The 17,384-nt window shown below is 41.8% G+C and overlaps 1 protein-coding gene across 1 annotated transcript in view; it reads left to right on the forward strand.

Annotated features, from left to right (window-relative positions):
* LOC126249766 (uncharacterized) overlaps window positions 1–17,384 on the forward strand; it is a 1,113,531-nt gene that overhangs the window by 390,165 nt on the left and 705,982 nt on the right. Inside the window, 2 exon segments of the mRNA XM_049951457.1 lie at window positions 4,911–5,116; window positions 16,884–17,072. Of these exon segments, the coding sequence (XP_049807414.1) occupies window positions 4,911–5,116; window positions 16,884–17,072 (395 nt within the window).

Consider the following 17,384-nt stretch of genomic DNA (forward strand, 5'->3'; position numbering starts at 1 on the left):
CAATTTGCTGTATCTCCTCTCTCGCCCGAGTTATTCCCCGTTATGGATTAAAATGGTCCACCCAGTATGTATGGGGAAGTTTTACCAATAGAAGGGACAACGACTCTGAAAGTCCTATGTTGAAAGACTATTTCAGTTTTTGATTTTTTAGATTTCTAGAATGGCTGGAGATGCTACAAATGTTGTTCATTTTCGTCGATTCTAATGAAGAAACATAAAAATGTCTGGGGGGACTTTAAAAAGTAAGTTATACATGTTTTCCCACGATAAGACCAATTTGCAACGAGAATCGCGCATTGTCAGAAGAGAGTGCATGTTCAGGGTTTCCTGTAGACACAGTTCTGCTGCGGTTTTGATAACAGGTTCGTCACTGTGTGGGAGTGTAATGGAGAAGGAACTGGAAACGTTGTTCAAAGTTGAATACAACCGTGGTTCAGTGATGCCGAGAATTTGACCAAGGCTGCACAGACGTGGGTGATGCTGATCAGGAAAGAAGGGCATCGACGTGGATCACAGGCGTGAATGTGCTGACAGTCGAGGAACTGATTCTCTGCGATCGTAGATTTTCCCATGGTGGGGACGTTCAGACAGCGGTTCTCAAAAATGGTTCAAATGGCTCTGAGCACTATGGGACTTAACTTCTGAGGTCATCAGGCCCCTAGAACTTAGAACTACGTAAACCTAACTAACCTAAGGACATCACACACATCCATGCCCGAGACAGGATTCGAACCTGCGACCGTAGCGGTCGCTTGGCTCCAGACTGAAGCGCGTAGAACCGCTCGGTCACTTCGGCCGGCCAGCGGTTATGGAATGGCTCCATGACAAAGGAGTGAATTTCTTTCGTCGAGGAATGGAGCGATTGGTAGAACGTGCCGACCGTTGTTTACAGAGTTGAGAAATAGTGTCATGTATCTGTGTCACTCTGAAGTGTAGTGCAGCATTCTGTAAAAATAATTTGGCCTGCCAAAATAATGTGTAATCTACTTTTTAAATCCCTTCGTATTTAATTTCGTATGAAATATGCGAAAGAACAGTGATGGATTAAATTTTTTCTGTCAACTTAATGTATCTTTCGTAAATAAAATAAAAAGCTTGTTCCGCAAGAGACATGGAGACCAACGTGTATGTGTACGGAAGCGGTCGAACTACGGGGAATGTGAACCATATTCACATGGAAAGTAGCTAGTTTCTCCTTCCATTTACAATAGCTGTTCTTTTATCTTCTCCATTTAACATTGACTCACATTTTGGAAAGTTGCTTAGTATTTGCTGAGGGAAAGTGATTCCTTAGAATAATGTGTGTTGTTTTTAACCTTACCCATGTATACAGTTAATTCAACGTTCTTTTCCACCTCGTGGAAGAATATATTTTTAAGAATGTTTTGTCATTAAATCGATATTCGGACATTAGAAGTGTGCAAACAAGGAATTCTTCGTCATAATGCAAATGCTCGTTTCCATATTTCTGTGATTGTTTTATGTGTTACATTGAGGCCGTTTAGGATTGTGCTGGACACAAACAAAAGGTAAGACGATTTACGTATTGGTGTAACATAAGAATGCCAAAAGTGAGATAATTTCGTTGTTATACGTTATTAATTCTGTTCTGGTAACTTCGCTCTTGATGGAGGTTTCAGAGATCTCTTGATATTGCTGTCAAGTATGTGTAATCGGAGAAAAATGTATGGGAATGAACCTGTGTGGTTCTAGAGATCTTTCCAAGTCTCAAATATGTGTGATGTATATATGCAGAATTAAGCGACGAATGAACTTGTACCAAAGTTGGGTTCGAATCCTGGCCTTAGTACAAGCTTTCATTCATCGCTTCATTCTGCATATAGGCATCATGTATAGGAATGTCCCGAATCGTTTGTGCAGAACGATGTGTAATGAATGAAGTATGTGGCATTAGGTGTAATGCGAGAAAGGTGAAATTTCATCTGTATTTAGTTGCATATCAGCGGTAAGGAGGGAAGGGGTGGGGGGAGCAAGTATTAGAAACGTAGGCAGTTGTTGTAATATTATCGTTCTCTTTATTCTATATATTCATGCTTGTGTGGGCTTATTTTCAGTCAGATAAAAAGTATTTCTAGAAGTATGTCTAACGTTACTGGAACTCTACACGTGAATATCGTAACACAACGTGCCCAGGTGACGTGCACGTGTAGCTTATCTCTGTCTTTAAGACCTTTAGAAGGGTCGAATCATTGGTAAGAGGAAACAGTGGTGCATCATAACGACAGATCACGTAATTGCTTGCAGTGCGTTTACTGTAGAATGAGTGGTCGCGTGAGGACTACCCAGCTATGTGGCGCAGTGGATAGCACACTGGACTCGCATTCGGGAGGACCACAGTTCAAATCCCCAACGTGTTCGTGGACGGCCAGGCGAAAGGCTACAGGAAACCGCGATTGTCGAGACCCATACGTCTCCAACTCTGGGAATCATGTCGGGAGCAAATGGGTATGACAACAGGACTGATTTGGTTACTGTCATTAATCGTGACAGTGTCTGTATTGATGCAGTAACTGCAGCAAGCATGTCTGAGGACATTGTGTTGTAATAAATGCAGGTACTGCACCAACACAGACACTGTCATGATATGATCACGCGTGGCGGGGCTAAAATGACGATACAGAAGTACAAAAAAAAACAAAAAGTTTCATTGCGCTTAGTTTAACGTATATGTACGAGCTGTAGGATTGTGACTGCGTGTTATGTGGAGGTTTGACCGGCACTAGGGGCATGCTCGGGTAGCAGAAGTGGTCAAGAGGACTGCTCATTGCAAGCGAGAAATCCGCGTTCGAATCCCGGTCCGGCACAAATTTTTATTTGTTACGATTAGCTGACGCTGATACATATTCACAATAAGTGAATTCGTTTCATGTTTTGATAATTGCTGAAGAGCGGCAGAATGCCAGCCTGTATGTTGTCATACCCTTCACGAGCAGGGAGTCAGATGGTGTATTCCAGTAGAATAATGCAACACCACATACTGCATTTCACGTCAAAAACGGCTTGAGTAACGTAAGCAACCTTGACGGCTGCGTTTTCCCATGATCTGTCAGCCATAGAGCATGTCTGGGATGCGATGGAAAGACGTTTACTTTCGTACCAGTCTCCAACAAGCAATCTTTATGAACCAATACAGTAAAGGTTTTAGGACTGGCAGGAAATTGCCCAAGATGAAATTCGGAGGCCATATCCTTCCATGCCGCTACGAACACAGGAGCGTTTTCGTGCCCATGGGGTCACACCATATAGTGAAATTAATGACTGAAGTCAGTACCGAAAGGAATGAAAATTTCATCACAAATACCCGTCATCTGATAAACGTCTCCACAGAATTTGATAAATATCGGATTGGTGCTTCATAGTGTACCACTTCCCTTCTTTTTTATGTACTAGGGGCGTTCGATAAGTGATGCATTATTTTCTCGGCCAGTTTTGGTTGAAAAAATGCGGATTTGTTATGAGGCATCGTGGAATATTCCCGTTTCAGCCCCTATAGTTTCATTAAGTGGCGGCGCAATACGTAGCCTTCAAAATTGCGTGTGTAGCGGAGGTGCGTTCCAAGCACAGAACTGTCATTGAGTTTCTTTTCGCCGAAAACCAGAGCATCGCAGATATTGATAGGCGCTTGCAGAATGTCTGTGGAGACCTGACAGTGAACAAAAGCACGGTGAGTTGTTGGGCGAGGCATCTGTCATCGTATTCGTGGACAACTGTCAGATCTCCCGCGTGGCGACCGGCCGCACACAGCTGAGACACCTACAGTGTTGGAACGTGCGGACACCCTAATTCGATTTGATCGACGGATCACAATCAAACATTTCGCTGCTCAACTGGACGTTCCTGTTGGTAGTGCTGGCACATTCGTCCACTAGTTGGGGTACTCCAAGGTGTGTGACTGCTGGGTTCCTAGTCGCCTAACAGAAGATCTTAAAGAGCTACGAGGGATCGTCTGTGCGGAGTCCGCGCGTTAAGAGACTGATCGTGACAATTTTTTTGCCGAACATCTTCTCACGCGATGTAACAATGGTTCATCACATCGAACCGGAAACAAAACGGCAATCCACGGAGTTGCGCCGCGCCACGCGCCTACGAAGGAAAAGTACAAAGCCACACCCTCAACCGGTAAAGTCATGGCGACTGTCTTCTGGGACTCTGGAATTCTGTTTGATGTCCTGTCTCATGGTGCAATGATAAACTCTGAAACGCACTGTGCTACCCTCAGGAAATTGAAGAAACGACCTCAGCGTGTTCGTCGCCACAAAACTACAATCGAACGTCTCCTTCTCCATGACAACGCAACGCCTCACACAAGTCTGGACACCCAAGAGGAGCTCACAAAAGTTCATTGTATATTTCCTTCACATCCACTCTTATAGGTCGGATCTCACACCTTCAGAAGAGTGGTATAGAGACGTTCCCAATAAGGTGGCGTAAGGCCGTCGTCTTGAACGATGATTTTGTTGAAAAATAGGGTTTTGGAGCCAAAAGAGTGGGAAACAATATGGGGTATTAGAATTTTGAATAAAATCAACCTGCTTTCAGGAAAAAAAAAGTGTTGCGTTTCTTATTGAACGCCCCTCGTAATTGGACGTAGCACTATCAAATGGCTGTGAGCACTATGCGACTTAACTTCTGAGGTCATCAGTCGCCTAGAACTTAGAACTAATTAAACCTAACTAACCTAAGGACATCACACACATCCATTCCCGTGGCAGGATTCGAACCTGCGACCGTAGTGGTCGCTCGGCTCCAGACTAGCGCCTAGAACCGCACGGCCACTCCGGTCGGCGTAGCACTATCCATTAGGTCAGTAATACCTAGCAAGAGCTGACCCTAAGAAGAGCTAGTTGCCTTTGCAGACTGGGCCACGTTGCGTGTTTACGGTGTTGCAGCGTACGACCCGCTGCGGCTGATGCACGCCGTGGTGCGGGTGGTGAACGAGGTGTGCGGCCGCTACTGCGACAATGGGCGCGTGCTGCAGCTGCCGCGGCCCCGGCCCGGGCCGCCCATCTCCACCTGCGCCATCCGCAACTCGCGCCGCCTCATGGAGGACCGACACGTCATCGTGCACGACCTGCACGCCGTCTTCGGCATTCCGGTGAGCGCCTTCCACACACTCTGTCTGTCTGTCTGTTTGCAATAGCCGTTAACATTTCTGTTAGTTTATTTTGCGTAATTAAAAGCTGCACTGTAAGATTGCAGAGTCCAGCGGCGGTGGCTTTGAATTTTCAGGTTTCCAGCAGCGTCAAGTAATTAAGTTACACTAGCTTTTCAAGTGGTGTGACTGTCAGTGGGCCGCTGGTACGCTCTTGTTGCACTAGCTGCCGGCTGTAACGTCACGTGCACGCGGCTCTTGGTATGCCCGCTTCAACCACGCGGTCGCTCGATTCCAAGCCGCACTGATACGGGGGCCGCAAGTACTTGTCCTCACCGATTCCATTCATATTGATAGGATGTGCAGATCACGGATAGGACTTCAACATACGTAAAAAGGAAGGATCAACTCTCAACTGTTTCCGAGAAAATTGGCTTCAAGATTTATATGCTAATGCGTGGTGCGTAGCAGCAAGAGTCCGTAGCCAAGCGAGTAAGCGCTTACTTTCGTAAGATGGAAGACTCTGGATCAAATCTCGCTTCCGCTCCTTTTTTGCCCCTTTTTCCTTTCTTTCTTTTCTGTTTCTTCGTTCGCACGTAATCCTAATAACAGGTGTATTATGACTGCGCAACTTATCAGCATCCAAGGAATCATTTACAATTGTTAACATGATCCTTACCTCGAACATTTGGGTTTTTCTCTAACATTTTGGAAGTAATTTACCATTACAACTGTGTCCATGCAAGTACGTTTCAACCCACCATGAGCCAGTTTTCCCGGTACAGATGCAAATACGGTACGATTCACCGCACGAACCCATTTTCTTGGTAATCCTGCTGATGGTTTTGAACCACCAGAAACAGCTGCAAGTGCCAAACAACTTTCGGTTACCGGTAGTTTCACAGAGGGTGATAAGGTGATCATTTCAGAATTTAGTCACTCCTAACTCTAACCATTTTTGATAAATTCAATTTGAAGACTCAAGGGTGTGTATGTACCCTGTCTTTAGTCAGGAACGAGTTTCCCTATTTTCAGAGTCCTAGTACTCAGTAGTGAATTGATCTACAGACCTAAATTTTTTAGGCCTCGAGTATGCAGGCTACTAAGATGATACAATGTGTAGAAAGTAGGATACAATTTTAGATTTTTTATGAAAAACGTTGAAAAACATACTTTTTCCATGCTGTGTTTTAAATTTATGACTTAAAAAAATCATAACTTTGCAGCGTGGAACAGTAGAGACCTCATATTGTACACGATAACTCTTCTGCCCTATTATTAAGTATAAATAACAATGAAAAGTATTTGGCATTGCAATCAGTAGTTCTTACCTTCACTTAAAGACAACTCCAACGCAAAAAATTTCAAATTTGACGAATTTCAAAGTCTTGGCGCGGTACATAGACAACTGAATCTCAACTTGAGCTTTTGCTGAAATGTTTACAAACACGAAGAATACTTCAAAAAGTGTTCCTGAAATATTTGTGGTTGTCTGGTAGGTCAGAACTGTAAACAGGTGAGAGCTGAAAACGGTTACCTATTATTTACCTCGATATATGTTGTATTTCACTGATAATTGTCTTTTCATTGTAAAGAATTACAAGATACAACTAGGGTGCACAAATGAGATGATATATCCTTATTCTGTTTCTGTAAATTAAAAAGATAACTCTAGAGCAGCATAAGAAAAGGTGCAAACTGGAATGATATACATTAATAACTTTTAAAAAATGTACAGGTATATACAGATACAAAAATTCTGCAAAAAGAAGTTTCATAAACAAATTAAAATATGAAGAAGGAAAATGTAGTTTTAAAACTCTTCCACGTTACATATAACTTTGATTTCCTTGACATCTTGATGCAAAAACAAAATGAGTTCACTTAAAGGGGAGAGATATGATTTTTTCGTAGCACTTATTGTCAACTTTATGCAACCAAACGCTGTTCCTTAGTAATAATAGGACACCCACCTTACATGTAACACTGGAGAAGGGGAACCAAACTGCATGGCATGCACGTAATCTCAGCATCTTTAAATTACTGTGATGCTTGGGAAATGTGTCCTGTGTACCGGTTTTCATCGTATTTGAAAGCTATATACTGACCTACTGCAGCTGCTCCGATAAAGGATTTTCATGAGCTTCCATAGCAGCAGTGCTCTTGTTGGCGTGTGTTGGAAGTCTTTTCATTACAAAGGTATTAGAAGTAGTGGCTAGAAATGTGTGGTGCGATAGTGTTCCTGGAACTGTATTTTGTGTACTGTACCTGTGTTTTTAAGAAACTTCATCATTTGATCTGTGAAGAAACAAGGACAATATTACCGCGTTGTATTGTTTGGAGTGTCCATGTGAACAGTGCAACCATTTTTCCTCATTCAGAAGTGTGGAATTCAACTCATAGTTTTTTGCGATGAAGTTGTCTTTAAGTGAAGGCAAGAGCTACTAATTGCAAAGCCAAAAGCTTTTCAGTGTTACTTATACTTAATACTAGGACGGGTGAGCTACAGTGCACAAGATGAGGCTCTACTGTTTCCTTGTGCAAAGTTATGATTTAAAAAAGATCACAAATTTAAAGGAGAACATAAAAAAGTGTACTTTCCAACGGTTTTCATAAAAAATCTGAATGATGTATCCTACTTTTTATACATTAAATCAACTTAGTGGCCTACGCCGCTCGGAGTGGCGGCGCGGTTAGAGGCGCCATGTCACTGCGCGGCCCTTCCCGCCGAAGATTCGAGTCGTCCCTCGGCATATGTGTGTGTGTGTGTGTGTGTGTGTGTGTGTGTGTGTGTGTGTGTGTGTGTTGTTCTTAGCATAAGTTAGTTAAATTAGTGTCTAAGACTAGGGACCGATGATCTCAGCAGTTTGGTCCCTTAGGAATTCACACACATTTGAACATTTTTGAGTGGCCTACGTACCAAACGCATACAAAATTTAAGTCTGTAGGTCAATTCATTACTGAGTAGTAGGTCTCTGAAAACAGAGAAGTTAGTGCCTGACTAATCTCCGGGAACACGCGCTTCAGTCTTGAAACCTGAATTTATCAAAAATGATTAAGAGTTAGGACAGTGCTATTTAGCAAGTTTACTATTAAGATAAGTAGATATCCATGTACCAAATACGACTAAATTCTGGAATGGTCACTTAGGATCCACTAAAAATCTGCGATCTTACATGGAGAAAGGGAACACTGTTTACAAACACGAAGAATACTTCATTCGTATGTTAGCTCCTGAGGTAGTTGTATGCCAACGTTTCAAGATGTCTAATTTTATGAGTAAATGTATTGATGTGTCTGGTACTTCGACAGGAGGAGAACGTCAGTCTCATCTTGAAGCCGAATCACTATACAGTGAAGTTTCACAAACACGGTTAAAAACGACACTTGTGTACAGCGAACAGGCCCTTCTCCAAAACAATCTCATCGCTTCGAAACCTTCTGCAGTAATAACACAAGAACACACGGAAACTGGAGAAGAAATGTTTCACAGAATTTTCGTAACGCAAGCGGAGAAACAACTTGTGGTACAAGTGGAACTAATTGCCCACCAAGACATCGATGAAGACCGTGTGAAGAAACAGAAGAAGTATCTGCATATTCCTCATACGATTACGAGGCCGAAGAGAAGCAGTCGAAAATGGACAGCGATTACGTTCCGCTGTATTGGAAGATTAGGGTCATCGATTTAGCGAGAGACCATCCAGGATGGAATTTTGCCGTTCTCCGTAGACGGGGAGCTTCACGCCTCAGAAGCATGAAAGATTTTAAAAGATGGGAACAACATATAAAACAAGGTGGAACAAGGCGTGAACAACTTGAACAGTTTATTCGTGGACCTATGATCGTTTCATAGAACTCGAAAATGTAATCAGGAGATACCGACGAGAGACCTGCGGTAGTGGGCCCTTGCTGTTGGCTAATCAGTTTTCTGATTTAAATTTTCAAGCTTATGACTTGTGGGCTGTGCTCTTCAAACTAAGACATCCGTTCATCACAGAAAAATCATCAGATTTGTGTCCAAGAAGGAACGCGCTTCACTACAGAAAGTCCTTGATGCCAGCAAAATTTCGGAATGCGGACTTCGTGCCGTCATCCCAAAATACGACTGGGATTATGTTATTAACACAGATCAAACAGATATTACACATAAAAGTACCTGATTCATTTACATCAGTTGCAATATATTTTTATAGACCATACGATGCTAATATTTGAGTGTTTGTAGTGGGTGCCACTATCAGTCAACCAGGTTTTCCACTTCCCACTAGGTGACCACCGGGCTGGTCCCCACGTCCCACCTGTTACACGACTCGCAGACATCTGAACACGTTCGCACTATTCCATGGATTACACTAGACGCAGACAGCTGGTGTACACTAATTCCGTCCCGGGTGGTACGAGGTGATGACAGGAACGACATCCGGCCACCCCTTAACATTAACCTTGTCAAATCCGACGCTAACCATGCCAACCTTGCGAAACTGCGGGATAAAGGCGCAAGTAAAAGCAAAAAGCCACTATCAGTCAACCGAACTCTCGCTGAACGCGGAACAAAAGTGGTTCTTGTGCAGTGAAAGGATATGCACGAGGTAACACATTCGTTCACTGCACAGTATGCTGTCACATTATCTGGAAAATTACTGCCAGCTGTCTTCGTAAGCTTGCAAGAGACCACTGGCTCATTTAAACTAAGGGTGCAAAGAAGCAACTGTTATGTACGCACACAAATACAAAAATGTTATGATAACATTTTCAAAGTCCGGAAAACTCACAACAGTACTAAACAGGAAATTTATGATCGACGTCTTGAAGCTATACGTGAAAGAACAATAATTTCTTGGGCTACTCGATTCATGGGGAGAGCAAACGAACCCGGTTTTATACGACGAAATTTTTCAAGATGGAGAAGGTCTGTCAACGTGCCGTATTAAAGTAATTCCATCAAAATGTACTCCATTGGAGCAGCCCTGCGACGTTTATTTTTACAGGCAGGTGGAAAACTTTATAGAGCGACTACAAAATTGCTCGTACATCATCGAACACAAGAGAGAGATAGCTTCAAGACAAGACTGCATAAAAATTCAGTCTTACACCATCAATTGTCTGCACCGCCATTCGGTGGTTTGATCAGATATGCGTGGTACCGTGAAACTGTGTGGTGACTGAGAACCATTTATGAACGTAAACGAAGTTTGTCTTGAAGTAGAAACACTGAAAAAACCATGCTCATGCAAAAACTCGGTGTTCATTACGTGTGTAGTATGCCACAACAATTATTGATTTCCATGCTTCCTACAGTCAGTATCATCCTTATTCGGGCAGTGCTCCATACGTGTCACAAATGTAGATACAATTATGTCAATACAGAGGTTATACTGGTCGTGTATCCGTTATTATTTCCAATCTTCTTACAAAAATATTTTGTTTTCCTATTTTTCGGGATAAATATTATGCAAATAATATATGAATCATTAAATATTGATCGTTTGGATAGTCATAATAAGTGTATTGTTAGAGTTACATGGAAATAAAAAGAAAGCACCAGCAGCGAGATTCGATACAGAGACCTTGCGCTTACGAAACTAAGCGCTTAAATCACTTGGATACGGACTCCTTGTCCGTTAACTGCCATACGATAGTACGTATACTCATGCCTGAAACTTTCAAACTCGATTTTTTCGAAAACGGTTGAGAGTTGCGCCTTCCTCTTTACATAAGTTGAAGTCTTAGCCATTTTCTACACACCCTGCCAACAAGAACGATGTCGGTGAGGGCAAGTACGCACGGTCCCCTTGTGAACTGTAGAACAACGTCCCTATTAAGGATGTTGTCGCTTATTTTTATTTCAGTGGCTTCTTTAATTACACAGTCCCATAAGCAGTTAGTCAGAACCATGACAGAAATTTCGTCAGATTTGACCTGGTGAATGTTTTTTAAAGCCTACTCAGCTAAAGCAGGTTTCTTGGGTAGCATAGGTGATAAAATCTCTCACGCTTCTTCCTGCGCTGCTCTACAGTGTGTACTGTTCGTACTGCATAAGGTTGGCACACTCGCAAGGTATCTTGTAGACCCCCAGGTGTTCAGAGACCTGCTGCATCTCTAACTGGACTCAGTAATTGCCAGATTTTTGTCGGAGATGTGAAGATCGATTTTATGTTCCGTCTTTTCAGCAGGCGGCTTATCTTGCCCGACGTGAAGTCACATAACGGCAAGAAAGTAAGTTTCTTTTCATGCTCCTCATTGGTGGTCTTATTCTGATTCTTACTTGGTATCACTTCATTTGTTTGATGAACGTCGTAGCCGTTATTACTAAAGACCTGGGATAGGTGCTCATGGAGCGGGTTATCAGCGTCTGATATCATTCTTGCGTGGTGGACCAATGTTTGTAACAAAGAGCACATTGCTCTTCAGTGGAAGAAAGGGACACTATTCTGCTTCATCGTATCCATCGTTGGTTCACCAACATAGAAGCTGGCGAAGTACTTGGCCCAACTCATCACTTTACATGTGGGGAAAAAATCAACCGTCTTTGACTTAGTGAAGGAGCATTATGATTAGTTTTGATGTGGTGGCGCTGTTTACGAACATGCCAATAAAGACTCTTTGGACCTATTATCCCATTTCTTTGTAGGTGACATGGTTGAGCTATTTGGGCGCACTCGTACGTCTTCTTATTTTCTGTACAATGGTCAGTATTATGATCAGATGGACGACGTTGCGATGGGAAGCCCATTAGCTCCAGCAGCTGCAAAGCTCTTCATGGAGAATTTCAAGGATGTTGCCTTAGACACGGCGCCATTTAAAGCGTAGCTGTTTCTCTCGATACGCTGACGACACGTTCATCATTTGGCCCCACAGATGTGAGAAACTTTTCAAGTTCTTGGAATATCTTAAGGCATTAGCAGTAACATTCGGTTCGTCTTAGAATTAGAAAAAAGACAAAGCATTGCCCTTCCTTGTTTGGTGCAAACGAAATGGCAAACTTTGGTGCATCGTGCAAGAACAATATCAGATGCTGATAGCGTGCTCTCTGAGCACCTACACAAAGTTTTTAGGAACAATAGCCGCAACGTTCATGAAATATAGGAAGTGATCTCAAGTAAGAATCAAGATAAGCCGCCTGCTGAAAAGGCAGAAGATTAAAACCGATCTTCAGGTCTCCGACAAAAATCTGGCAATTACTGAGTCTAATTAAAGATGCAGCAGGCCTCCGAACACTTGGGGTCTACAAGATACATAGCAAGTGTGCCGGTCTTACGTCGTACAAACAGTATGCACTGTAGAACAACGCAGGAAGAAGCATGAGAGGTATTATTGCCTACACTACCCCGAGAAATCCGCTTTAGCTGAGCATGCTTTAAAAAAACGATCACGGGATTAAATTTGACGAAACCTCTGTTATGGCTCGCACTAACGGCTTCTGGGACAGTGTAACTAAAGAAGTCATTGAAATAAAAATCACCGATAACATCCTTAACAAAGATGGTGGCCTGCAGCTCTGTGCAGCATGGGATCCAGTGATCTTGTGGTTGAAGCGGGCACATTAAACGTCGGAGTCAAACTATGCCCATATATGGCGAGCGCCAGTGAACTCGCAGCCGGCAGCTAGGTTACATACGGTCGCTCCAGCAGCCCACTGGCAGTCAGACTAATCGACAATGACCAAGGAGTGCTTAGCCAAAAACTCGTGTGATTTTAGTCACTTGACGCGGATGGGAGCCCGAAAACTTTTTATTCAAAAGTTAAATTTTTCACTGTAAAAAAGAAGTTTTATGTACTCAGTGGTTTTTGTTTTATGGGCATTAGGACGTCGTTCAAGGCATATTTCTCTGCCTAAAGATTCGTCTTCTATTGCTGGAAACATCATCAGAGACTTTAACGGCTCAGAAAGGATCTAGTCTCAAACAAGCTCAGAGAACCAAGCTATTGTTACATATCCACGCAATGATTGGCTTGTGACGTCACCATACCGCTTCCTAGGATTGTGGAGTGACATGGACACATACGACTGCTGCTTAGGATTGCAGAGTGACATCAACCCGTAGCCGGCCGAAGTGGCCGCGCGGTTCTGGCGCTGCAGTCTGGAACCGCGAGACCGCTACGGTCGCAGGTTCGAATCCTGCCTCGGGCATGGATGTGTGTGATGTCCTTAGGTTAGTTAGGTTTAACTAGTTCTAAGTTCTAGGGGACTAATGACCTCAGCAGTTGAGTCCCATAGTGCTCAGAGCCATTTTTTTTCAACCCGTGTTATGGTGCTCGTAGTGGGGAAACTATTGGTGCTGTTTGTTTTATTTAGCCCGAAGGCCCACAACTGGTCTAATTTCAATCCTCCTCCTTCTCTGTTAAAGTTATTTTTGTGCTTCTGAATTCTGTGCCCTCTTTTTAAATCCTAGCGCAAAACAAATTTAACAGAAAAGAAAAAGGCCTGGAATTAGGCAAGTTGTTGGCCTTGGTGCTAAATGAAACAAACAGTGCCAACTCTTCTCCTCTACAAGTCCCGTAACACGCAGCGGTCTGATGACAACATGAACTGACCATCGCAATGATGTGTTTTAAACTGTGTGACGTGCTGAGCTTGTTTAAGACTGTAACTGCTTTCTGACAAGTGAGTCGTTATTACCTCTGATGATGTCTCCAGCATTGAAAAGACGAAACATTACTCAGAGAAATTTTTGTAGACCATGGCCTAATGCACATAAAACAGAAATCATCGAGAATGCAAACACTGGTCGTGAAAGCCTTCATTGTGTGAACACAAATACGTCTTTCTTAAGACGCATGGCATCGACGAAAAGCTTCAGTTTGTTTCCCATTATGAACAAATGATTTTGAAATCGGAATCTTACACGCTCATTTGATAGAGTGCATTTTACTGGCATGTATTAGCAGGGACATTAAGAGCCTGAAGAATAATTAGTACTCGGGTAGCGACTGAGCAGCATGCTGCTGCACAGCGGTAGCAGTCAGTGTGGGCATAGGTGGTGCTGTCACTGCTGGAATACTCGTTACACCTCGTGTTTTACTGCCCCTTTTAGTACATATTTGTAAAACGAATATCGCAACAGACTAATTTGGCATCAGTGTGTCGAATGGACATGTAAAATTCCATGCTAAAAATAATTTTGTCTGTCACGGGAAACAAACCAATGTGTTCCCTCAACGATGTAAGGTGCATGAAAGATGTGTTGAGCAGCATTTGTTTAGGCTGACTCCAGCTATACGTTTGGGGGGGGGGGGGGGGGAATTGCACGTATCTGCTGTACTGACAGCCAATGTGCCTGATGATTCTTAGGAGGCACACCCTGTATAATGTAATATACAAAAATGTTTCAGTACCTTTATATCATTATCAGTAATACTTTTAATTTTGTCTTCAAACTTGGCTACTGCTAGAGATTTGAAAATATATTGTAAAATTTGAATCATATCAACATTGAATATAACCAATTATATAAACATATCTAAAAACAAAGATGATGTGACTTACCAAACGAAAGCGCTGGCACGTCGATAGACACACAAACAAACACAAACATACACACAAAATTCAAGCTTTCGCAACAAGGAAAGAGGGAAGGAGAGGGAAAGACGAAAGGATGTGGGTTTTAAGGGAGAGGGTAAGGAGTCATTCCAATCCCGGGAGCGGAAAGACTTACCTTAGGGGGAAAAAAGGACGGGTATACACTCGCACACACACACACACACACACACATATCCATCCACACATATACAGACACAAGCAGACAAATTATATTAATCAATTATATAAACAGATTAACTGCATGTACATTAACTATTTAACAATTCATCTTAACCATAATGAATAATAACCAATTTTTAAAGGCGTATATCAAATAAATTTTGTTAAAATAAAAGGTAAGAATCAGCAAATTTAACAGAAGATAGCACATACAGAAAAAATAAGGTGTGAAAAAAATCGGATTTAGAAATAGAGTATGAAATAACAGTAGAGGGAAGGGATGCTAATATTTCTGGCTTAGCACAGAAATAATAGTCAGAGTTTAGACCACACATTTATTCAAAAATGCTATGCTCACCCAACTTAATTATGCAACTGTTGCATTGTTGTTATCTACTCCAGTAAAATAATATGTTTGATAAACTAGCCTCCAGCAGCATGTTTGAAGAATTCAGTGTCCTCAGTATGATAACTCTTCTGGTGTTTCTTTGAAAACAGATAGTATTCAGAAGGACTTAGAATGTGTGAATAGGAAGAATGGTTGACCAGTTGGAAATGTAGCATCTTCAGCTACATCTTGGATATTGTTCCAAGGTGCAGTGCAATGCAGTATAAGGATCCCTTTGGTCAACTTTCCATGGCATTTCATCTCAGTTGTCTCCTTCAGCTGATAGAGGAGGCTGTCAAATACTTTGCAGTTATACTGCATCACTGAGGTAGGAAGACCATCGACAGAATTCTGTCTGTAGCCCAGAATGTGGATGTCATGACTTTTTTGGTCAGTTCTGTGTACAGAACATCTTTGGTCACAGGAATCATCTGTACTGCCATTCCTATGACTAACTGTTACTTGGCTTCGAAATCATAAGTGTGGAATTAGTTTCCATCCCCTGTCACTACTCTAACCAAAAAGTCCTTTGTAGCATCACAGTGGGCCAAAACTGCTCTGTACATCCTCTTCACTTCTCTATTCAAACATTTAGGCACCCACAATGAAAGCTTCCTAATGTGTAAGAAATTGTTAATAACTAAGAAGCACACATGTAATATGTTTATTATCTTGGCTATATTTTTATTTGACATTTACCAGTCTCTAGGAATCAGCTTATGAACAACATAGTTTGTTCATGGAGCTATTAATGTTATGGACTGCCCACTAAGGTATTCATGGTGACAAGCCCAAAATTGAGGTGAGACACCCAGATTTTGACATCGCTGTAGGAAGAATACTTCTCTAGTGTCTGTAACATCTCAGGTAATTTCCCTTTAAAAACAAGAACCTTGTGACCCTCCATTACTTCACAGACCTGAAAAGTTGATTGTTCTTCTACCATCTCCCATTCACCTGATATTATTATTATTATTATTATTTTCTGAAAATTGTTACAATGTAATTTACAGAACTCAGAATATAGCTAGCTAATATTAAAAAAGAAACAAATTTACTGCACTCCTTTTTAAAGTGTTCAAAGTTTATAATTGCACTGTACTTCAGTTATATGTCTAAAACATACCACCAGGTTTGTAGCTTCCAGCACTAACTTAGCATTGTAAAGATCCAAACCTTGTTATTCCCTTTAAAGTTTCCACTTATGTCCAGTGCTTTTATCTTCTTGCAGTCTCATTTTGTGCTGTGCCAGGCATTCTTCAGGAAAGAAAAGGCACACATTCACACAAGCAGGCACTTGATGCACATGACTGCTATCTCTGGCTGCTGCGGCCAGAAATAGAGGTCATCAGAAATAGAGGTCATGTATGCGTGAGTTATGCCTGCTTTGTGTGTATGTGTGTGAGTGAGTGGGTGAGTGAGTGAAAGCTCAATGTGTAACATTCTTTTTGTTGTGTCTGTCTGTAACTGGACATGTCATCTTTATGGTGAGTAGCAATCTATCCATTACATAATATTGTTGATTATATATAAAGTAATACAAATAAAAATGGCTTTGATTGATTTTGGCAGTATGTTTCCTACAGTAATCACTGTGTTGTTGATAGTATATTTCTGTGTTATTTTCCATAATTCGACTTGATAATTGAGCATATTCTGTGCTTTAATTTCTTGATTAGGATCCCAGTCCAGCCAGCTACTATGCTGTATTTGATGGACATGCAGGGACCGATGCTGCTATTTATGGAGTAAGCCATCTGCATCAGTTCCTGGCAGAAAGTCCATTCTACCCAAAGGATCCTGTCCGGGCCTTGAAAGACGCTTTTCGGCGCACAGACCAACTTTTCATAGAAAAATCACATATTGAGGTAAGGGTGCAGACAAGCAGAATAACTTTTGTCTTTCATTTGTATATATTTCCTAGCTTTCGAATATTTTTCTACTCATTAGTTCACTATATGCACAGATAGTTCATTTATTAAATTGCATTATCATGTTTGTACGTGAGGTGCAAAAATTTAGCTTCATTTGGGATAATGTCTAAACTACAATTGTAATGCTGAATTACTTTGTTTAGATGAAGTGGTTCACTCTGTAAGAACAGAAACTGAATGTGGATAGAGAAAAAACTTATGTAAGTGACAGATGACAATATAGATATAAACCATTCAAATCACTTG

Source organism: Schistocerca nitens, chromosome 1, assembly GCF_023898315.1.
Source record: "Schistocerca nitens isolate TAMUIC-IGC-003100 chromosome 1, iqSchNite1.1, whole genome shotgun sequence".
NCBI classification, from domain to species: Eukaryota; Metazoa; Arthropoda; class Insecta; order Orthoptera; family Acrididae; genus Schistocerca; species Schistocerca nitens.